General features: G+C 39.4%; 1 protein-coding gene across 10 annotated transcripts in view; it reads left to right on the forward strand.

Moving 5' to 3' along the window:
* The window catches only part of GULP1 (GULP PTB domain containing engulfment adaptor 1), a 263,779-nt gene that overhangs the window by 191,766 nt on the left and 47,449 nt on the right, over positions 1-24,564 (forward strand). For all 10 annotated transcript variants that reach the window (XM_047720545.1, XM_047720547.1, XM_047720540.1 and 7 more), the window contains 2 exons: positions 11,178-11,249; positions 17,883-17,981. In XM_047720545.1, the coding sequence (XP_047576501.1) occupies positions 11,178-11,249; positions 17,883-17,981 (171 nt within the window). The remainder of the gene's footprint in view (positions 1-11,177; positions 11,250-17,882; positions 17,982-24,564) is intronic.

Consider the following 24,564-nt stretch of genomic DNA (forward strand, 5'->3'; position numbering starts at 1 on the left):
TCCCTGGTTGCATTTTCTCATTTAATTTTCACACAAACACTGTTACTTTATCCCCATCTTGTGAATGACGAAATTGAGTCTCTCAGAGTCTCAGTAAATAAACGGTATTTGGAAATTCGGGTTACCTCACTGTAAAGCCAACCACATATTCTTTTGACACCTTTAGATTTTAAGCATATTTCACAATAGAAGATACAACATAAATTTTAATTAGCCAAATGGATGTGGCATAAATGAGTAATATGTGCCCAGCGTACAGTTATTTTTCATTGTGTTTCTCTTTTATTTAAAGTCAGTAAAGAGCATGTGTCAGAATTAGGAGGGCTGGACTCCTCGTTCTATCCCTGCTGCGAACAAGCTTCCTGACCTTGAGAAGACCCTCTGGTGCTCAGTTTTGCATCCCTAAAATGATGGGAGTTGAGTGAGAGTGTCTTCACAGGCCTCATTAGAGCGGTTCTCTAGTAGAGTGGATGGTGAAGTCCGTTTGGCTCCAGAGCCCATGGTTTTGGTTCTCTCTTTAGATTGGTTTATTTTTGTAATACGAATTACAACAACACGAGTGAATGCCCTGTCCTTCCCTTTCCCTGTCTCACTTCTCAGATGTGAACAAAGTCTGAGGAGGTGTCTCGGACAGGGCAAAGACCTGGTGGGGCTTATCATGCCCATGGGATGGAGAACTCAGTTTGGGAGAACCTTGAACACCACACTTTCTTGTGGTAGCCAGTAGGTTTGTTCTGGTTTAAGCTCAGAACTCCCTTTTTGAAAACAAGAGCCTATGAAAATGATACACTCAATAGCTATGTAAAAGTAGAACAGAAATAATTGAAAAGAAAGTTGCCGATGTAAAATGAGAAACTGAATATCAAAACAAGTATAAAATGTAGATTTTTTAATACTGAGCCTAATATTTGTTTTATTCCCCATCAAAATTTCCTGGCCCTCCATTAAAGGTTAACCTTCAGAGTATTTAGTTTAAAGGATAACCTTTCTTTTAGGTGGATCTATTTTAATTTTTTTTTCAGGGTTATGGTTTTGGTGATTAAGTAATAGGTTTAAATCTGATTGATTCTGACCCTTTGTTAGCAATTGAATGTTATGATATGCCTTTAAAAAACGTTTTCTTCCTGCATTGCTTGGCACAGTGACGTGGCAAGTCAGCCAAATAAAGACTATAAAATTAAATTGGCTGACTCCTCCGTGGCTTATCTCCTGGGTGCAGTTGAGTAGCTAGAAGGTTTGAATACCTTTTTTTTTTACACATATGCAGTGAAGTTAATGCCAAGAAAATTTGCCTTATCCTATTTGAGGCTCTGACCTTGGTTATAAAGACAGAGACATCCCCATTTGTTTTATCCTGTATTTAGAATATCTGTTGGTCATTATCTGCCAATTATTTACTAACCTTAAACATTAGATGAATCTTTTATGTTGTGAAAAGTAGAAATTATTTTCCTTTAATATTTTAAAATAATTGCATAAAGAACATCTTCATAAAATTGGCATATTTTGAATATGATGTCAGTAAAGCTTGTATTTCATACATTTCCATCATAAATTAGCTCTTTCATATGTTAAATAGTGTCAGATTTCATAGCAATTAGACTTATAACTCTTTAGTTATTTTGTTTTTTATCTGGCATTTTAAAAAACCCTGCGTTAATCATAGAGGGTCTTAACATTTGAGGAATCAAGTGAGCTGGGGGGGGCGCACGGGGAGGGGGAGTGTGTGTTCTAAATGGATTCATGAGATGTGTGACACCGCCCTCTACTGGCAAAGAAGCAAGTCGTAAAACTGTAGCTTTTCATGTGAAAAAGGCCAATCCCAAGTAACACTGGAAAATGGAGATGGAATCCTCAAACTTTCACACATTTTTGCAAAATGTTTATTGGAGGTCTGATGGCATCCAGTGAGTGAACTAGAAGAAACGAATACAGGCATTACCTGAGATTACTTGAAAAGAGAAGTCTGTATCCTTTTAATTAATTAAAAAATTGTTGGTGGAAGTTTTGGAAAATACTAAGCCAAATGTGAAATGTCTTAATAGCATTTTAATTTGAGAAGTCTATATGTAGTTTGACGACATATTTGTTTTTTATTTCAACAGACCGAAGCCTCTAAAACACCTGCTGGGGGTACATCTGCTGAGTACTCAAAGGCATTGAGCAGGGAGCAGCATAGTTATAAGGGAATATAGTAATTAGCGTTCTGCTATCAAAGATTTTCTCTGTATTTGTCAAAGTATTTATAGAGGATTTTTTTAAAGGTATTTTTGGTTTGTGGAAATTTTTTTAAAGGTATTTTTGGTTTATGCCAACGCCATGTTGGCATACCTTTCAATACATAGACTAAGCATACACAGAAGATTCTTAGACCGTCTGACTCTATACTCTAAATGCCCCTTTTGTTTTTTATGTCTTTCTTATCTGTCCATACTGCTTGGGAGTCATATTTAATGTCTTAGTCTCAACTCAGTGTTAGTAAAAATTTAAATATGCACATACATTCCATAATGCCCGATAAATAAACCAGTCGTTTATAGTAATTTAAGAGGTTTTTGTTTTCATAAGTTTTTCCAATATTGTCATCAGTTGATTATTTTTATTGTAACATGAATTTAAAAGATATTTTCAATAATAGCTACCTCTTGGTTATGAGATAAAAGCTGATGCTTATTTTCATTGATACCTTTTTCTGTAGTTTCTAAATCCCCAATAGTGAATGTGCATTACTATTAAAATATCAGTGTTTATTCATAATAAAATGGAAACATTTTGTTGTAGCGTTTCAAAGCACAAGCATACAATTGTGAAAGACAGGTACCTGTACTTATGTAAGGTCTAATTCCTGATCTTAAAAAAAAAAGTACTGAAATGAATGTTGCCTGTTTGTGACTATGAAGAAAAATAATTGATGAGATTTTAAATATTTAAACTGAGAAAAAAAAATGCCACTAACCATTACTACTTGCCACAGAACACATAACCTTTCTCTTTGCTCTTTGCCACACTGAAAAATGACACTCGGAATCTTACACGTATAAACAGAAACAGTCTGATACATTATATTCTCTTCTCATCATTGTTTTTTTTCTGCCACATGGAGGAGCTAAGACATACATAAGTTGCTAAATCATAAAAGCAATTATTTTTACTCAGTTTAAAATGTTAAACATGTCAATGCCTCATTTTTTAAGAGAATGCTAAAAAAATTCCTGTTTTTCACTTAGGTAAATACCTAACAAAAAACTTTTTGAGATTGATTTTTTTTTTTTTTCATTTAGCATAATTCCCTTGCGATCTAGCAAGTTGTTCTGTGTATCAACAATTCCCCGGTTTTCACTGCAGAGCAGTACTCCGGGGTATGAATGTATCACCATTTAACCGTTAAGTCACTGAAGAACATTTGGGTTGTTGCAGTGTTTGGCTATCACTAACAGATCTACCTTGAACAGCCATGCACGAAGTGTTTACATCAACATAAATTTTCATGTCTTTGGGATAAGTACCCCAAAGTGCAGCTGTTTTATCCTATGATATGTGAATGCTTCATTCTAAAAGAAACTACCAAATGATTGTCCGGAGTGGCTGTACCATATTCCCACAACATCAGTATCTACAATTGTATTTGCTAATGTGATAACCCTAATTAGCAATACTAATGATCAGAATTTCCTTACTTCCTCGGCATTTCCCTGAACGCTTACCGTCTTCCCATTGGCAGCATTTTTCTCTTTAACCTCCCTCAGAACCACGGCAGCGGCCTGGGGCTCCGCGATTCTGGAACTCAGCCCAATTTCCCAGTTTCTGTGACACCTCAGTGCCTGAGCCGACCTGGTTCACACCTTCTCCCCAGAGCCCTGCTTCCCCAAGCTCTGTGCGTACCCCCTCCTGAGTGGGCTTCTTCAGCTGACACATCAGAGACACTTCGAATTCAGCATATTTGAGCGCATGCTTCATTTCATCCTTCGTTCACGTCTCTGTTAAAATGTCACCTTTTTAGAGAGGACTTTCCTGATCACTCAGTCTTAGTACTTCCATCTCTTTGTCAGGGCTGTCTGTCATTATTTGTGTTATCTTTACTATGTCATCTAAAACATACTATAAATCTGTGATCTAGACATAAATTAGATAGACACAAATCAAACACACACACACACACACACACATTTACTGGGATGTAAACTTGACGAGAACAGACACGGTTTTCCCCTCTTTTATTCCCAGCATCTAGTAAATACTCACCTGTATATTTTAGAGGAATAAATGAGTATGTGGAACATTAATTTAACATTTAGGTACTTAATTTAATTTTTATTTCATCAAAGTTATCTCTGTCCACTTTAAACAGTCGGGTGTTTGTCCAAAGTTATGTAAAATGTTCCCCAGCTCTCCCAAGCCATACTCACTCTAGCGGCCACTTTGAATTCTTCTGTGTTCCTCTCATTATTTTCTTCTGGTGACCTGCTACCTGGCTGTGCCTTGATTTGTGATACGTGTGGCACTTATCAACACCTCCTGTCCCCTCACCCTTGTTTCCTGGGTTCCATTTCTTCCTTTGTTTTATTTTACTTCCTTCCTTTCTTACTGAGAACTGGGGCATGGGAGAGAAAGTTTTTGGTTCCTTCCATAGTTCACTGTATATATTTCTCAGAACCTGCAAACTTGGCTCTAAATCAATTTTTACTCAGAATTTGAAGTTATTTTTCTTCAATTATTGATGATGTGAAGTCTCAGCGTCATTCACATTCCTGATCCTGGAGGATTTTTTGTTATTGTTGTGTCCCTCTGGGATCTTTTATGATCTTCTCTTTATTTCTAGTGTATTGATGGTGAGCCTAGTGTGCTGTGCTTGTGTTTTCACTCACTAAAATGTAATCTTGAGTCCTAATTTGGAAATTCATACCTTTGTTTCTGGGAAAGTGTTTGACAATTTTTTTTTTCCTTCAGGTTTTCCTGTTCTCTATTTCTAAAACAATATGGTTTGATTTTGGGTCTCCTACAATAGTGATGTTCACATCGAAGCATGCATCAGAATGACTGGAGGAGATAGGGGATTGCTGGACCCATCTCCACAGTTTCTAATTCCGTAGATTTTGCATTTATTGTTGGGTCCCCAATGTTAGGTCCCCCAATAATGGGTCCATGATTAAAGGAGCGAGACTGATACAAAGCGAAGGTCAAGCAAAGCTTTATTTTGCGCCAAGCATCACCTCTTACAGAGAGGGCGACCCCTTCCTGCCTCACAGACTAACTTTTAGAGCAAAGGCCATGTAGTTGAGCCTGGTCACACACGGGTGGCCAGTTGAACTACAATTCACCCCATAGTAGCTATTTGAACTAGCCTATCACCTTAGTCAGAATGGGCGCCCAAAAGGCACCCTAAGGGCGGGGCCCATACTCCTTGGTAGCTAGTAGACAGTATGTGCCCCCACCGATTGAATGTCTCCACTTGGCCTGACCCACCCTTGTATTTGGGCTTTGTTACCTGGGACTGGTTTCCCAGACTTGCTTTTAAGTAAGTTCCCCTTGGGGGGGAGGGGCAGGGTCAATTTAAGTTTTACTGCATAAACACCAAAATGGCAGTTCAACCGGGGTGGGGCCGCTCTGGCTCAATAGGCCCTTGCATTTATAACAACTTCTCAGATCATGTTGATAATACTTTTCCAAGGAAAAACATTCCTAGGCCAATTTGCTAATAGTTCTATTTTTTAAAATCTTCTTTCAATATATTTGGCCTTTTGGGGCACATGGGTGGCTCAGTCGGTTAGGCGTCCACCTGTTGGTTTCACCTCAGGTCATGGTCTCAGGGTCACGGGGTGGAGCCCTGAGTCAGGCCCCGCGCTCAGCCTGTGTGTGCCCGCTCCTTCTCTCCTCTCAAATAAATAAATAAAATCTCTAAATAAAATAAAATAAAATATCTGGCTTTTAAGCTTTCTGTTCTCTTGGGCTGGCCTGCCTTCTCCCAGATATCTGGATGGATCATTGTGTTTTTGATCGATTTGCACATCAACTTACCAGTGAGGTCTCCTCCCAACGTCTTTAAAATGGTACGACTCACGGCACAATGGCACGCTCACACTCACACTTGGCCCTTCTGCCCCTGGTCCCTGCTGTCCTGTTTTTGTGCTGGAAGCAATGTGTTTGTTGGACTTCAGATTTTTAGTCCTCTCTTTTTTGTCCCTGCTTCCTCCCAGATTTGTTCCTGTTTCTTTGTTTTTCTCCTGGTTTTCACATGCGTGGTTTTCCGCAGATACGGACACAGACTTCAGTGCTTTGATATTGAAGGCTCGGGCCCTGAAGGCTGACCGGCTCCGCACCTGGGCAGGGCGTGTGTCCCTGGGGGGCGATCAGATGGGCCATCTGCTTCCTGCGGAGATACCAACCATTGGCAAGATTTTCTCTTTTCTCCCCTGGGGCCACACTCCCTAGGGAGGAATTCTCCCACCTGGAAGCTTATCAGACTAGGATGGGAGACAAGATGGGAAAGGGGCCCAGCGGCCTGCAAATTCCCTATATGGACTTTGGCTGAGTTTCTTTGTTTTGGTGAGAAGCTCTGTTCTCAGCCCGCCTGAACCTTTTGCCCTCCAGAGCTCCAGTGGCCGTTTTTTTCTCCAGCTACTTAACAATTCAGTGGTTTGATTGAGTTCCTTTTGTTCTGTTACCCTTTGGGCACCAGGCAGAGTAGAAAAAGATGATTTGCATAAAGCCTTCTGTTAGCACTTGCAGCAAGAGCCTTTGCTGCTTCTGACTTTGTATGCTGGACTGTATATTTCCAAATGTAAGCAGTCAAGTGTTTAATAGTGTCTTGGGTCAGTTTCTCCTATTGTGGGAGAAAGATCCTGAGACAAAGATTCGGGTGCTGGTGATTTATTAAGGGAGTGCTCCCAGGAGCACCCAGCAAGTGTGGGAAGGCCGAACCGACAAGAACTCGAGGATGAGAACAGCATCAAGTAAAGGCCTGGCCTCTGTCTGATTCTGAGGGAACCTGGGCATAGTATTAATACATCATAGACTTTACTCTGTGTCTACGCAGAGGAGCTGGGCCTTTGTACTTCATACTAGTCATTGGCTAAAAAGATGGGGTGATTGGAGGAGGCGGGAAGCAAAAACCTCCCAGGCATTTTTAGGTCAGTATTGGTCAGTGGCTCATTAACCAAAGGGAATCCTCTGAAGGTCTGGAGTGTGAGCTCTTACAGCAAAGTGTGTGGAAGCTAGAGGATAGGCCCCGTGGCGATAAAGGGGATGCCTCAGAGGACTGTGGAGCAGGTGCTAAAAGTGTCCAAGTGTCCATCCTAGTCCATACAGCCATTAGATGAAGAAATGGGGTCCTCATAATGATAAAGCACTTTCCAGAGTTGTGTTAGAAGCTCGTAGTAACTGATCTTTAGAACAATTTTATAAGGAGAGAAGAGCGATACTGCCATCCTGATTTCTCAAAGTCCAGTACGTCAGAGATGAAGCGCCTTTTCTAACATCTTCAGATTGTAAGTCTAGAGTTTATGCTGGCTGCATCGTATTTAAGAGTTACATAAATATTTTACATAGACATACAGAAGGCATATAAGTATGATCTATTTAACATGAGTAAGTAGCACTTTGACTCTTATAATTTAAAAAGTACAGGAAATATTATAAAGAATGATGTACTTTTTGCTTTCAAAATCATTTCCATTTAGGCTATCTAACACTGCCTAGGAAAACTGGGTTGAGTGGCAGGCTCCGTATTAGATGTCTGCACCGTTTAATTCCTACCATCATTCAAGTCTTCTCTCTGTGTTTCGTTCTTCGGATGATTTAATTAAAGCCAGTGTTGAAAAAAATACATACGTATTAAAAGGTTCCTGGAGCCCTGCAAGAGGTTAATTCATTTAGAATGTATTTGGAGTTCTTCTCTAATTTTCCCGTGGGGGACTATTCACATATAATACTTATGACTCATGGCATTTCTGCCGAAGAATGAATATTCTTCCATAAATGTTTCCAGTAACTCTTACAGTCTGTTCTTGACACATCACACACTTCCAAGTCGAGAGTCACTTACCAACAAGGAGTCTGCCTTTGTTTCCCTGTGTTTGAGAACCCCAGACCACTCACTGATGGAGAATCTCTCCATGTGTGATGAGTTCAGAGGTAGGAAGAGCAAGAAATTGCCCCACGGATTAACTCAGAACCAGAAAGCCCCGATTACATTAAGTCTCCTCCTGTCGCTTGAACCCTTGATCCCTTCTGGGGATCTAAAATGGAGTTTTTCAAACCTGGTGACACATTAAAGCCACCTGGGGAGCTTTAAAATGCACAGATGCCCTGCTCTGCGCCAGACCAGTTAAGTCAGACTCGTGGGCGCGGGTCTGCTGAAAGCCGCCGTGGGGTTGTTCTCGTGCAGCCGAGGCTGAATGCACTGATCTGGAGCGGAAGCGGCGCGACGGCCCGTCGGTGTCAAGGATACACTTGACCGTGCGCCGCGCCTCAGAAGCGGCTTTTCAATTCCCTTTAAGCTGAGAATTTCTCCCCTTATTTTGGTCTTTTTCGAAGGCCTGGTTGGCCAACTTGAGGTCACGCCTGGGCAGACACCGTGCCTGACAATCCCGTAGGTAGGCCATCGAAGCAGTTTGGGACGGTTTGAGCACCTACGAAAAAGGAGCTGTTGCAGCTTACGGAATCCGAACTGAAACATTTCTGCCCTAACGCGTCTGGGCCTCCCTTTCTCCCCCGTGAGCTCCCGAGGACGTGGTCCGGCCGTTAGCGCCCGTGTTTGCGGATCAGCCTTTGTGTGTGGCCCCCCGCCCCCCTCCCCTGCTGTCCCCTGACCTGGTACTGTTTCCTCACTCTGTTTCTCAGACTTCCGCATAAGGAATCATCTGTGATGTTTTTAGAAATGTAATTGCCTTTACCCTACCTTAAAAGATGTTGATTTTTTAGACCAGGGCATCTGCGTTGTTTTATTTTCACCTGTTCCCCCAGGGAATTCTTTTTTTTTTTTTTTTTTTTAAGATTTTATTTATTTATTTGACAGACAGAGATCACAAGCAGGCAGAGAGGCAGGCAGAGAGAGAGGAGGAAGCAGGCTCCCCGCTGAGCAGAGAGCCCGATGCGGGGCTCGATCCCAGGACCCTGAGATCATGACCTGAGCCGAAGGCAGCGGCCCAACCCACTGAGCCACCCAGGCGCCCTCCCCCAGGGAATTCTTACGCTGGTAATACAGAGAGCCCATTCTGAAAAACCACAACTCTCATTTCTTTAGTCGTTTTTGTTGTTATTTTTCCAGGAATGAAGGAAGGAATAAAGTGTGTTGTAAGAAGGTACTCTGACATTACAATTTTGTTTCTTTCCATTCTGTGAGTTAACATAAGAAGATTCTGCTTACTTGATATAAAGTGTATATACACATTCACGCACGTATTTATATAAGAATTGATGAATTCATAACTCATATTGGTGTTATAATTGGCCCCGTGTGACAAAGTCTGGGAAATTATACACACTTACTGTATTTAATGATTATTTGCTGTTATATATATAGAAATATTTTGTAGAATAAAATATCCGTACTAACTGGTCTTGCATATTTCAAGAGATTGGACTTCTGTTTAGGAGGTCTTGTATCTCGCCAGGATGGAGATTCTCTTACAGCATGGTAATTCTTACGGAGCTCTGTCTCTTTTGTTGGGCGGGTTGCGGTTAGGTCCAAGCTAAAAACCTTCAGGGATATTTTAAAATTTAGTAAAATCGTAGTTCCACATAACTTTTATTTTTTAATGTTGTTTAGCTTATAGCTCTTAGATGGAGTAGTTTTTAAAAAGTTTGTATTTTAAAAGCTTACGTACTCTATGAGTGTCCTAATTGGAAAATAACAAAAATGCTTATTTGAAATTATGAACCGTATTAAAGCATATTAAGATCTTAAAATATACTGTGACATTTAAATCAAGTAACAAATAAAAATCATTTATATGCTTTGAATTTACAGATAATTAATAATTTATATATTATTAATATTTTAAATCTTAAATTTTGAGGTCACCTTTATTCCTTTGCTGCTAACATAAAGTAGCTTTTGGGGGCGCCTGGGTGGCTCAGTGGGTTAAGCCACTGCCTTCGGCTCAGGTCATGATCCCAGAGTCCTGGGATCGAGTCCCGCATCGGGCTCGCTGCTCAGCAGGAAGCCTGCTTCCCTTCCTCTCTCTCTGCCTGCCTCTCTGCCTACTTGTGATCTCTCTCTGTCAAATAAATAAATAAAATCTTTAAAAAAAAATAAATAAAGTAGCTTTTGTTTCCTTTCCTGTAAAACCTTTCAAATAAAATTCTTAGGGGTGCCTCAGTGGCTCAGTTGGTTAAGCATCTGCCTTTGGCTCAAGTTATGATCCTGGGGTCCTGAGATTGAGCTAGCGTTGGGCTCCCTGCTCACCGGGAGCCTGCTTCTCCCTCTCCCTTTGCCCCTCCCACCCACTTATGCTCGCTCGCTCTCTCTCTCTCAGATGAGTAAATGAAATCTTTAAAAATAAATAAATAAGGGGCGCCTGGGTGGCTCAGTGGGTTAAAGCCGCTGCCTTCGGCTCAGGTCATGATCCCGGGGTCCTGGGATCGAGCCCCGCATCAGGCTCTCTGCTCAGCAGGGCGCCTGCTTCCCTTCCTCTCTCTCTCTGCCTGCCTCTCTGCCTACTTGTGATCTCTGTCTGTCAAATAAATAAATAAAATCTTTAAAAATAAATAAATATAAATAAATAAAATGTTTAGGAAAAATAGGTTTTTAGGAAGTCTTTGGATAATAGGAATTTTATGTGGTTAAGTAGTATATTTACATTTTCACATAGTATAAAGTAACAAATTAATAAATCTGCTTAAGTAGGATTTGGGTTTGGATTATTATCATTACATGTGTATACTGTTGTCGTCGTTGTTGTTATTTTAGCGATTTTATTTGAGGGAGAGAGAGAGCACGAGGTGGGTGGTTAGGGGCAGAGGGAGAGGCAGAAGCAGACTCCTTGCTGAGCAGGGAATCCGACGTGGGAGTCCATCCCAGGACCCTGGGATCACGACCCGAGCCGAAGGCAGACGCTTAACTGACTGAACCACCCAGGCGCCCCCCACGTGTATGTGGTTATGCCATGTTACAGTTCAAAGTGATACAATGATGTACGACGTGGTAAAGCCTGCATCTGACAAATGGCCATTTTCAGTTTCTTGGCAGTACAGAAGTGGAGCAGCCTAAAGGAACAGAAGTTGTGAGAGATGCTGTCAGAAAACTCAAGGTAGGGGAGGGCCTCCAGATGGAAGTCTCGTGTGTTTATCCTGTCTTAAGTCATCAATAGGTTGATGCATATTCAAAATGTGAATAGCTTTGTGGCAGATACTAGCTTTGTCCTATTAAAAGGTAATAAATATCAACCAGATCAGGGAAACACATTTAATAATAAATATGACTCCACGATTATTTTTTTTTTAATGTGGCACATTCTTCCTGTTTGTCCATAATTTCTCCTGTTCAACAACAACAAAAAGTGGCAGTGTTCCCCAAGGTTGGCATTCAGTAGCTTGCCTTTACTTGCTTGGACAAGGGGGACCCGTGCCCTGACTCAGAGGCTGGTGAGGGCGTAGCAGCTCTAACAGGAGACCACGTCCGCTAGCGGGAAGTGTGGAGTTAGAGTGGGTTCCAAAGCAGAATTTTGAGACACCATGTGTTAAAGATGTCATAATGCCAAATCCCAGAGGATGTGTCTGTGTCCCTGTGCAGACGTGGGGACTGGTGAGACCAAGAGAGCAGAAGAGACATTAAATAAGCAAATCCATACTCATTATCCCGTTTCCTGAGAAAATTCTCTGTAAAATGCCACGTATCTTAGCACATTTTTCTAAGTGTGCCCCATTCCAGAAGACCCTGTTCTCACTGAGATATGAAGATGTGAAAAATTCCTTCAATAGAATTCTCATCTTTATCTCATTAAGAAAATCTAACAAACGACTGCATTTTTTGTTTTTTACATAATTCACTGTTTTTTGCTGTATTCTCACGGTTTTTCCCAGAAACAAACCTGCTCTAACTTTCTTTAGTTTAGAGATTATCCAGTTATTTGACAAGAGGGAGAGGCCTTTGGTCTTGGCTGGCAAAGTCCTCAACATGAAAACATGCCTCTCTGCCTTGAGAATGTCTTATCAGGTGGAATCTGCTGATGTTTAAATTGAAGAACAGTTGAGGTGGGCTGGTGCGTATTCTGGGGGAAGAAAGTAAAATGGATAATAAGTTTATCTACGCACTTTACACGTAAATCATTTACTACTGCTTCCAAGAAAATATGCTGAAAGTTTCCAAAATGATATCTCTCCCATTTGGGAAAAAAGTGAACTGGGCAGTCATTTCTTTCCATTGCTCATTAGGTAATAATTCAGACTTGGCCTTGTTTGGTCAGTACTTTTAAGTACTAACAGAAGATTAGAAAGACCTCACAGTTTATGAACTGTGAACATTTATGAACTGTGAACATTTAGAATAATATTCTCTTCAAAATATTCAAATATTCAAAAATTCAAAAAATATTCAAATATTCAAAATATTGCAAACTCAGCAACGAATCCAGCTTCACTACAATCAGAATTTTTTATAGAAGAAAAATGGTATTTATACTTAGAATGTGTCTTTATGTCTAGACTTTAATATGTCTTTATGTGTTTTTATTCAGTCAACTCAGATCCCAAACCAAAAGGATTAATTTACATTATGACCAGGTGACATGTAGAGGTATTTGAAATTAAATGCTTTTAGACAGTGGCTATTTTTCATACATTTTCTGGAGACTTTTTGCAGTTCTTATGTTATTTTATATTTGGGAATATATTCCCGCTAATAAAAGAATGTGATTTGTAGTTAGTATGCGGTATAGTTTTTAAAAAATGCATGTTCACTTGATAATTTTTGTTTTTCACCTGTCTTCCAGAATAAATGTTTATCTAATAAGCAATCTTTATGCTGCTGATTGCAAAAATTTTATAGATCAGGAAAGTGTATTTAAGGGTAATGATACATAAACAAACTAAATAAAACAGTGTTTTTTATCTAATTTTATTTTATATATATCTTGGTGTCAGAGGTCAGAGCTACAATTCAAAGCCTTCAAGAATATTTGCATTTATTTTAGAAATGTAGACTCTGGCTCCTTTTTAATTCTGTTGTCATGAGGGAATGGCCAGAAGGTGGTGCTGTAGTTCTACCAAAAAAAAAAAAAATTGCTCATTAACTGTTTTGTGAACACATCCCCCATTTAAATTTTCTGTTTATTTTTCTGTTTATTTTATATATGTATTCTGATTGCCTTTTTATCCATTACAGTTCAGCATTTAATTTTACTTGCCACATAAGTTAATATTTTATTTGTATTTGCTCGTTTTTCAAAACTTTGTAATACTTTAGGTACTGGTTTCTGATAAGAACTTAAAAACTTAGGATTAATATAAGGTGACAGGATACTTAGAATATTTTCAATAGTGTATTTTTTTATGCTCCTATGTTTAATGATGCCTGATTATTTTTCAAGAAAAATTTTTAAATTTTGATTTTATTACATACAGCTTTTCTATCATTTTATAGAGAATTTATACTTTATAAATGTTTTCTTAAATAATTTTGTGTGTTAAAATTTCCTTTTAAAAGATTTTATTTATTTATTTGAATGGAGAGAGATCACAAGCAGGCAGAGAGGCAGACTGAGAGAGAGAGAGAAGCAGGCTCCCTGCTGAGCAGAGAGCCCGATGCGGGGCTCGATCCCAGGACCCTGAGATCATGACCTGAGCCGAAGGCAGAGGCTTTAACCCGATGAGCCACCCAGGCACCCCAATATAAGTATTAAAATTTTTACCTTCAGATTTCATATTTGCCATAACAATATATTTTCTGTTTCTCAGTCATGGTCAACCATTTCTAATTCTTAATCCTGTTTTAGCCCCAAGATTTAAGAAAATAACAAATTTTCCAAAATGTAAGAATTTAAAAACCCTTTCAACTTCTGTATATTTAATATTAAATTATCAAGTGTTAATAAGTTAGTTATTATTGTAATGAATTTCATTTTTTGTAGTGTTTTATTTATTTTTATCAATACAACTAGGACAAATGTCAGAGGACAGAATATATTTTATAAACAGTCTGCTCGTGATGTTTACATGTGGATGAATATTGATATATATGTCCAAAGCGTCTTAGTTTCTCTGGGAGATAAGCAGGGGGCCAGCATTCCTCGACCCCAGTGTTAGAGGCGAGATCCCGCACCCCATACAGCTAGATTAAAATTACGTGATGCTCCCTCAGCAAAGGAGGCTTCGGGAATTGCCACTGAGTTCCTCTCATCTTGGTCTTTTTTCCGACCTCACTCTCTCTATGTAGCATAGCACTGTTTCTTCTTCATAACCAGTTATTTAATTAATAAAGTGTTAGGGCTTAATTTAATTTATACACACATACATACACAGCTGATTCCCTGTAGGATTATTAGGAATATCCTTAATGAAGTTAACAATTTATAAGAACCACAAAGAGGAAGAGTAGCTCTGAATATTTGACTCATATTAATAAATTCATTGGTTTTCTTTCCTAATAATGTATATTCCCTTAGCAGTATAGTTAGATTTCATTGTTTTAAAGTCCTTTGAGAAATAAATAGAAATTGCATGATTGTGCTGTTGAAACACAGTGGTCCTCCCTGTAAGAAATTTTCTGTAGCTGTTCTACTTTCTAGTGACATACATTTAAGTAACTATGAATTTCCAGTAAAATACTTCATTTTTCCCCATCTTTTAATGGTGGTCAAGGATTGTTTCTGTGTATTTGTTTGTTGTATCCAGATATCCTCCAGATGCTTAGGCTTTACCCCCTTTTAATATTTTTTATTGGATTATTATATACAAATTTTGATGGGTAGATCACTATCTAGACTACCAAGAATGAATCCACTGAAGCAAACATGGAAAGAAATTCACAAAAGGCTCCTCAGGCATTAACATTCAAGTAGCAAATAGGGAGACAGAAGAATATAATGTAAGAATGATGAGCAGTCTTCAGCCTGTAAAGTAGAAGTATTGTGGAGCACAGTTAAGAGGTCTGTCAGGCTTTGAGTTAGAGGAGGCATGCAAACTTAATGCAGTAATCTTCGATTTCGGAGAAAAATGGACAGGAGTGAGAATATTCTGTTTCACCTACAGATTGAGCAAATATAAACTTAGGTGTCGTCGTTTGCAACAACACGCAGCAGGTGAAACCAGTAACCATCATAAGCCTTGATGCGCATGGAAGTAAAACTGGGAAGTTTATTTTTTTTTAATGTAGAAAATGTGTTGTGCAAAAGAAAAGAGTTACTTAGTGGGTAGCTACGAAACTAGATTCTCAGCCTGACTGCTACAAGCCCGTTCTATGACCAAGGTACTGGATTGGGTGACCTGTCAGTCTTCTTTGAGCACAATAACTTCATCTTGATAAGAAGCAAAGAAAAAGATCTCAGAAGCCCTTAGATTGGATATTTTATTCCTTTTTCTTTATCTCATTCTTTTGTTTTCTTTTTCCTCCCTCCTTCCTCTCCTATTTGTTTTTTTTTTTTCCTTTTCTACCTGTAGCCCCCACTTTTTCCTTTTTTTCATTTCTTGCATGATTTCTTCTCTTTTCCTGGCGGAAGGGAAGTCCCTCAGTGAGGTTTCATGTCCGTGGTTGTTCTGCGATAGACTTTGGGAAACTGAAAGGTCGCAGGAGAGGTTGTGTTCAGATGTGGAAAAGGCCACAAGAGGCACTGCTCAGTGTCTTGTTTCTGGAAAAGAGCAGCGTCCAGGAGGCCCACTTAGCCTGGGGCTGCAGCCCGAGATGGGAGTGGCTCTACTCGGAGGCCGTCACAGAGGTGGAAGCCACTGGTTTATTTTGTGAGCCTTCCTACGTGAAAACCCCCAAATTGTTTTAATTATGCCGGTACAGGAAGGAGATTGTGAAGGGAAAATAAGCAAACTGAATCTACTTCCTTTGGGAGAGAACTGGAATAATTTTCTAAGGTCTGAAAACAAAACATGTTTCTTGAAGACATGCAAAAGTTATCTGGCACGATTTCGTCCAGTTCATGTGTGGACTGTAAGACTTCTGGATGCAAAACAAGCGCTGCCTGCCTTCATAGAACAGGACGGACAGGTCGCTAAAAAGTCATACCTCCCCGGATGAAGTGAAACAAATGGTTCTCCTCCTCCCCGGGACAGCACGGCCGACACTTGAAGGCATTCGTGTGTGCATCACTTACATCACTCTGATGGCCGTGCAGAGCCGTGAAAAGACAAAAGGGCTTCTAACCACTCTGTGCTTTAGAACGGAACTATACCATGTGTCTTCACATCTGTCCCACGTTAGAGATGCACAGTGCAGATAAATACGACTCACAGGAGAAGACTGAAACCCCACCCTGCCTCCCATGTAGTCTATTTTGAGTCAAATGAGATGGCCCATATGCTGAAAAATGTTTCAATAGTAGCGAATAACATTTTGAGGCCTTAGAAGAGGGGTAGAAAATCCTGTTTTTTTCCGTAGTCCCCCCCCCCCCGCCCATTTTTTTTAAAAAGAAAGGTGGCAGAGGGTAGAGAGAAGTAAAGTAGGGAGAGAGCAGCATTGCCAGCAGCATTGCCAAAATCAGGACACTTGGTCAACTTTGAACTTAAATAAACAATGAGTAATATTCTTCGTGTTAAGTATGTGTCCCAGATATTGCATGGGACATACTTACACTAAACAGCATGTATGTATTATATGTGTATACACATATGTATGGAGTGTAGATGTGTATTCTAAAATAAAAGGTTTTTTTTTTTTAAGTCACCATTTAATATTCATATTTAACTGGGCTCTTGGAATTTTTTCCACCACTAAATCTGGCAATGATGGGAGAGAGACAGGACTCCATTTACAAAGTGCATGGATGTCGAGATTCTCTTTTTTTATTTTATAACAAAACCTAACAAGCATTTGCATACACATACCAGTTCAATAAGAAGTTACAAGAAAGGGATTCCTGGGTGGCTCAGTTGGCCGAGCGTCTGCCTTCAGCTCGGTCATGATCTCAGGGTTCTGGGATCAAGTCCCGAGCCAGGCTCCCTAATCAGTGGGGAGTGTGCGTCTCCTTCTCCCGCTGCCCTCCTCCCTGCTGGTGCGTTCGTGCTCTCTCTCTCTCTCTCCCTCTGTCTCTCTGACAGATAAACAAAACCTTCAAAAATAGTGAAAAGGCTGATAAGCTTAATTACGTGGAAACAAAAAACTTAAAAAAAAGAAGTTACAATAAATATTACTATGAAAGCATTGGAAAATGTTTAGGTTTTTAAGATACAATGCTAGACTGAGTCTGGTTCCTTTAGCTGGGATAATTACTTCAGCTCTTAACTTCAGTTTAAACATGGTAACCTTTCTTTTTGCATTCATTGATTTGACTGGGTAGGATGACATACCACATGAGGTAAGCATCTAAAAATGGCAAAGATGGTATATCCAGCACTGGTGAACTGTAAGTTCTCTAAAGGTATTAAAAACAGAAGATCCACAGAGAAATAAATTCTTTGTTGACCTTTGCTTATCTTCCCACAGTTTTCATTTTCTTAACTACTTAGCATGAATATAATTGTTTAAATATAATGAGAGAAGTATTTAAAAATTTTCTAAAGGCTACTGAGTATCTGAATTTCATGCTAATAATGGTAGATTACTATGATGACTAAATATTTTGAAGCTATTTGGGTTTATAAAATACTTTATAATGGGTAATAATTTATTTAATAGAAGTCTAGCACTGCATACAATCTCCAAATACATATTACATATATGTTTTGTGTTCATTTTCCATGGAAACAGAATTAGAGTTTTCTGAATAACTTTTCATTTGTAGTTTGCAAGACATATCAAGAAATCTGAAGGCCAGAAAATCCCTAAAGTTGAGCTGCAGATATCAATATATGGGGTAAAAATTCTGGAACCGAAAACAAAGGTGAGTCTTCCTTTTGAGTGTCAGAAGGCACTCTAAACTTCCATTAATTGAGGTTATGTTCCTATTTCAGTAAGTAAGATCGGTTACCAACTGGACCTGGCTAGTTCTCAGTTAATGACAATTTAAGATCCTGTAGAATTTTTAGGAGAAAAACAACTTTTGGGAGTTCTTCCAAAGTGGCCTGTTTTGGGGATAGAAGTGTATTTAATGGTATTTGGTCTTGTTTTCAGGAATTTTTCTTCGTGTGCTGTGGAAGAGATGGGTGAAGGGTGGTTCCCTGAGTATGAGAGAGACAAAGCTGTGTTGTTTGTTGAAGTGTCCGGGACGGCCTCTCATTACCTGTAGATGAAATCGGTGCATATTAGTTTGCTAGGGCCGCCGTGATGATAATACCACAGACATGGTCGCTCAAAGAAACAGAAATTTACTTTCTCGGTCCTGGAGGCAGGAAATCTTTTTTTTTTTTTTTTTTTTGCCTTCTTTTTTATTTATTTTTTTTTAATTTTTTATTTTTTCAGCATAACAGTATTCATTATTTTTGCACCACACCCAGTGCTCCTTGCAATCCGTGCCCTCTACAATACCCACCACCTGGTGCCCCCAACCTCCCACCCCCCACCCCTTCAAAATTCTCAGATCGTTTTTCAGAGTCCATAGTCTCTCATGGTTCACCTCCCCTTCCAATTTCCCTCAACTCCCTTCTCCTCTCCATCTCCCCTTGTCCTCCATGCTATTTGTTATGCTCCACAAATAAGTGAAACCATATGATAATTGACTCTCTCTGCTCGACTTATTTCACTCAGCATAATCTCTTCCAGTCCCGTCCATGTTGCTACAAAACTTGGGTATTCATCCTGTCTTTTTTTTTTTTTTTTACAGCTTTATAGACATATATTTTTATCCCCAGGGGTACAGGTCTGCGAATCGCCAGGTTTACACACTTCACAGCACTCACCATAGCACATACCCTCCCCAATATCCATAACCCCACCCCCCTCTCCCAACCCCCTCCCCCCATCAACCCTCAGTTTGTTTTGTGAGATTAAGAGTCACTTATGGTTTGTCTCCCTCCCAATCCCATCTTGTTTCATTTACTCTTCTCCTACCCCCTCAACCCCCCATGTTGCATCTCCTCTCCCTCATATCAGGGAGATCATATGATAGTTGTCTTTCTCCGATTGACTGATTTCGCTAAGCATGATACCCTCTAGTTCCATCCACGTCGTCGCAAATGGCAAGATTTCATTTCTTTTGATGGCTGCATAGTATTCCATTGTGTATATATACCACATCTTCTTTATCCATTCGTCTGTAGATGGACATCTAGGTTCTTTCCATAGTTTGGCTATTGTAGACATTGCTGCTATAAACATTCGGGTGCATGTGCCCCTTCGGATCACTACGTTTGTATCTTTAGGGTAAATACCCAACAGTGCAATTGCAGGGTCATAGGGTAGTTCTATTTTCAACATTTTGAGGAACCTCCATGCTGTTTTCCAGAGTGGTTGCACCAGCTTGCATTCCCACCAACAGTGTAGGAGGGTTCCCCTTTCTCTGCATCCTCGCCAGCATCTGTCATTTCCTGACTTGTTAATTTTAGCCATCCTGACTGGTGTGAGGTGATATCTCATGGTGGTTTTGATTTGTATTTCCCTGATGCCGAGTGATATGGAGCACTTTTTCATGTGTCTGTTGGCCATCTGGATGTCTTCTTTGCAGAAATGTCTGTTCATGTCCTCTGCCCATTTCTTGATTGGATTATTTGTTCTTTGGGTGTAGAGTTTGCTAAGTTCTTTATTATAGATTTTGGACACTAGCCCTTTATCTGATATGTCATTTGCAAATATCTTCTCCCATCCTGTCAGTTGTCTTTTGGTTTTGTTCACTGTTTCCTTTGCTGTGCAAAAGCTTTTGATCTTGATAAAATCCCAAAAGTTCATTTTTGCCCTTGCTTCCCTTGCCTTTGGTGATGTTCCTAGGAAGATGTTGCTGCGGCTGACGTCGAAGAGGTTGCTACCTGTGTTCTCCTCGAGGATTTTGATGGATTCTTTTCTCACATTGAGATCCTTCATCCATTTTGAGTCTATTTTCGTGTGTGGTGTAAGGAAATGATCCAATTTCATTTTTCTGCATGTGGCTGTCCAATTTTCCCAACACCATTTATTGAAGAGGCTGTCTTTTTTCCATTGGACATTCTTTCCTGCTTTGTCGAAGATGAGTTGACCATAGAGTTGAGGTTCCATTTCTGGGCTCTCTATTCTGTTCCATTGATCCATGTGTCTGTTTTTGTGCCAGTACCATGCTATCTTGATGATGACAGCTTTGTAATAGAGCTTGAAGTCCGGAATTGTGATGGCACCAACTTTGGCTTTCTTTTTCAATATTGCTTTGGCTATTCGAGGTCTTTTCTGGTTCCATATAAATTTTAGGATTATTTGTTCCATTTCTTTGAAAAAAATGGATGGTACTTTGATAGGAATTGCATTAAATGTGTAGATTGCTTTAGGTAGCATAGACATTTTCACAATATTTATTCTTCCAATCCAGGAGCATGGAACATTTTTCCATTTCTTTGTGTCTTCCTCAATTTCTTTCATGAGTACTTTATAGTTTTCTGAGTATAGATTCTTAGTCTCTTTGGTTAGGTTTATTCCTAGGTATCTTATAGTTTTGGGTGCAATTGTAAATGGGATGGACTCCTTAATTTCTCTTTCTTCCGTCTTGTTGTTGGTGTAGAGAAATGCAACTGATTTCTGTGCATTGATTTTATATCCTGACACTTTACTGAATTCCTGTACAAGTTCTAGCAGTTTTGGAGTGGAGTCTTTTGGGTTTTCCACATATAGTATCATGTCATCTGCAAAGAGTGATAGTTTGACTTCTTTGCCGATTTGGATGCCTTTAATTTCCTTTTGTTGTCTGATTGCTGAGGCTAGGACTTCTAGTACTATGTTGAATAGCAGTGGTGATAACGGACATCCCTGCCGTGTTCCTGACATTAGCGGAAAAGCTTTCAGTTTTTCTCCATTGAGAATGATATTTGCGGTGGGTTTTTCATAGATGGCTTTGATAATATTGAGGTATGTGCCCTCTATCCCTACACTTTGAAGAGTTTTGATCAGGAAGGGATGCTGTACTTTGTCAAATGCTTTTTCAGCATCTATGGAGAGTATCATATGGTTCTTGTTCTTTCTTTTATTAATGTGTTGTATCACATTGATTGATTTGCGGATGTTGAACCAACCTTGCAGCCCTGGAATAAATCCCACTTGGTCGTGGTGAATAATCCTTTCAATGTACTGTTGAATCCTATTGGCTAGTATTTTGGCGAGACTTTTTGCATCTGTGTTCATCAAGGATATTGGTCTGTAGTTCTCTTTTTTGTTGGGATCCTTGTCTGGTTTTGGGATCAAGGTGATGCTGGCCTCATGAAATGAGTTTGGAAGATTTCCTTCTATTTCTATTTTTTGGAACAGTTTCAGGAGAATAGGAATTAGTTCTTCTTTAAATGTTTGGTAGAATTCCCCCGGGAAGCCGTCTGGCCCTGGGCTTTTGTTTGTTTGGAGATTTTTGATGACTGTTTCAATCTCCTTACTGGTTATGGGTCTGTTCAGGCTTTCTATTTCTTCCTGGTTCAGTTGTGGTAGTTTATATGTCTCTAGGAATGCATCCATTTCTTCCAGATTGTCAAATTTGTTGGCGTAGAGTTGCTCATAGTATGTTCTTATAATTGTCTGTATTTCATTGGTGTTCGTTGTGATCTCTCCTCTTTCATTCATGATTTTATTTATTTGGGTCCTTTCTCTTTTCTTTTTGATAAGTCTGGCCAGGGGTTTATCAATCTTATTAATTCTTTCAAAGAACCAGCTCCTAGTTTCGTTGATTTGTTCTATTGTGTTTTTGGTTTCTATTTCATTGATTTCTGCTCTGATCTTTATGATTTCTCTTCTCCTGATGGGTTTAGGGTTTCTTTCTTGTTCTTTCTCCAGCTCCTTTAGGTGTAGGGTTAGGTTGTGTACCTGAGACCTTTCTTGTTTCTTGAGAAAGGCTTGTACCGCTATATATTTTCCTCTCAGGACTGCCTTTGTTGTGTCCCACAGATTCTGAACCGTTGTGTTTTCATTATCATTTGTTTCCATAAATTTTTTTCAATTCTTCTTTAATTTCCTGGTTGACCCATTCATTCTTTAGAAGGATGCTGTTTAGTCTCCATGTATTTGGGTTCTTTCCAAATTTCCTCTTGTGATTGAGTTCTAGCTTTAGAGCATTGTGGTCTGAAAATATGCAGGGAATGATCCCAATCTTTTGATACCGGTTGAGACTTGATTTAGACCAAGAATGTGATCTATTCTGGAGAATGTTCCATGTGCACTAGAGAAGAATGTGTATTCTGTTGCTTTGGGATGAAATGTTCTGAATATATCTGTGATGTCCATCTGGTCCAGTGTGTCATTTAAGGCCTTGATTTCCTTGTTGATCTTTTGCTTGGATGATCTGTCCATTTCAGTGAGGGGAGTGTTAAAATCCCCTACTATTATTGTATTCTTGTCGATGTGTTTCTTTGATTTTGTTATTAATTGGTTTATATAGTTGGCTGCTCCCACGTTAGGGGCATAGATATTTAAAATTGTTAGCTCTTCTTGTTGGACAGTTCCTTTGAGTATGATATAGTGTCCTTCCTCATCTCTTATTATAGTCTTTGGCTTAAAATCTAATTGATCTGATATAAGGATTGCCACTCCTGCTTTCTTCTGATGTCCATTAGCATGGTAAATTCTTTTCCACCCCCTCACTTTAAACCTGGAGGGGTCTTCGGGTTTAAGATGAGTTTCTTGTAGGCAAGATATAGATGGGTTTTGGTTTTTGATCCATTCTGATACGCTGTGTCTTTTGATTGGGGCATTTAGCCCATTAACATTCAGGGTAAGTATTGAGAGATATGAATTTAGTGCCATTGTATTGCCTGTAAGGTGACTGTTATTGTATATTGTCTCTGTTTCTTTCTGATCTACTACTTTTAGGGTCTCTCTTTGCTTAGAGGACCCCTTTCAATATTTCCTGTAGAGCTGGTTTGGTATTTGCAAATTCTTTCAGTTTTTGTTTGTCCTGGAAGCTTTTAATCTCTCCTCCTATTTTCAATGATAGCCTAGCTGGATATAGTATTCTTGGCTGCATGTTTTTCTCATTTAGTACTCTGAATATATCATGCCAGCTCTTTCTGGCCTGCCAGGTCTCTGTGGATAAGTCTGCTGCCAATCTAATATTTTTACCATTGTACGTTACAGACTTCTTTTCCCGGGCTGCTTTCAGGATCTTTTCTTTGTCACTAAGACTTGTAAATTTTACTATTAGGTGACGGGGTGTGGACCTATTCTTATTGATTTTGAGGGGGGTTCTCTGAACCTCCTGAATTTTGATGCTTGTTCCCTTTGCCATATTGGGGAAATTCTCTCCAATAATTCTCTCCAATATACCTTCTGCTCCCCTCTCTGTTTCCTCTTCTTCTGGAATCCCAATTATTCTAATATTGTTTCGTCTTATGGTATCACTTATCTCTCGAATTCTCCCCTCGTGGTCCAGTAGCTGTTTGTCCCTCTTTTGCTCAGCTTCTTTATTCTCTGTCATTTGGTCTTCTATATCGCTAATTCTTTCTTCTGCCTCATTTATCCTAGCAGTGAGAGTCTCCATTTTTGATTGCACCTCATTAATAGCTTTTTTGATTTCAACTTGGTTAGATTTTAGTTCTTTTATTTCTCCAGAAAGGGCTTTTATATCTCCCGAGAGGGTTGCTTTAATATCTTCCATGCCTTTTTCAAGCCCGGCTAGAACCTTGAGAATCGTCATTCTGAACTCTATATCTGACATATTACCAATGTCTGTATTGATTAGGTCCCTAGCCTTTGGTACTGCCTCTTGTTCTTTTTTTTGTTGTGAATTTTTCCGCCTTGTCATTTTGTCCAGATAAGAGTTTATGAAGGAGCAAGTAAAATACTAAAAGTGTGGCAACAACCCCAAGAAAATATGCTTTAGCCAAATCAGAAGAGATCCCGAATTGTGAGGGGGGAGAAAGGGGATAAACAGGGGTTCAAAAAGAAAAAAAAAAAAGAAACTATTTAAAAAAAGAAAGCCGATAAAGAAAAAATATAAAAAGAGGAAAAAAATATATATATATATTAGATAAACTATTTAAAAAACGTTAAAAAAGAAAACGGTAAAACTTAAAAAAATTTAGCAGAGGAAGAGAAAAAGAAAAAATAATTGAAAAAGAAAAAAAAATTAAATTAACTGCAAGGCTAAAAAATCATGGGGAGAAAGCCATGAGTTCTGTGCTTTGCTTTCTTCTCCTCTGGAATTCCGCTGCTCTCCTTGGTATTGAAACTGTACTCCTGGGTAGGTGAACTTGGTCCTGGCTCGGTTTCCCGTTGATCTTCTGGGGGAGGGGCCTGTTGTAGTGATTCTCAAGCGTCTTTGCCCCAGGCGGAGTTGCACTGCCCTTACCCAGGGCCGCGCTGAGTCATCCGCTCGGGTTTGCTTTCGGGAGCTTTTGTTCCCTGAGTGCTTTCCGTAGAGTCCGGAGGACGGG

The sequence above is a fragment of the Lutra lutra genome, chromosome 3 (genome assembly GCF_902655055.1).
Source record: "Lutra lutra chromosome 3, mLutLut1.2, whole genome shotgun sequence".
NCBI lineage: Eukaryota > Metazoa > Chordata > Mammalia > Carnivora > Mustelidae > Lutra > Lutra lutra.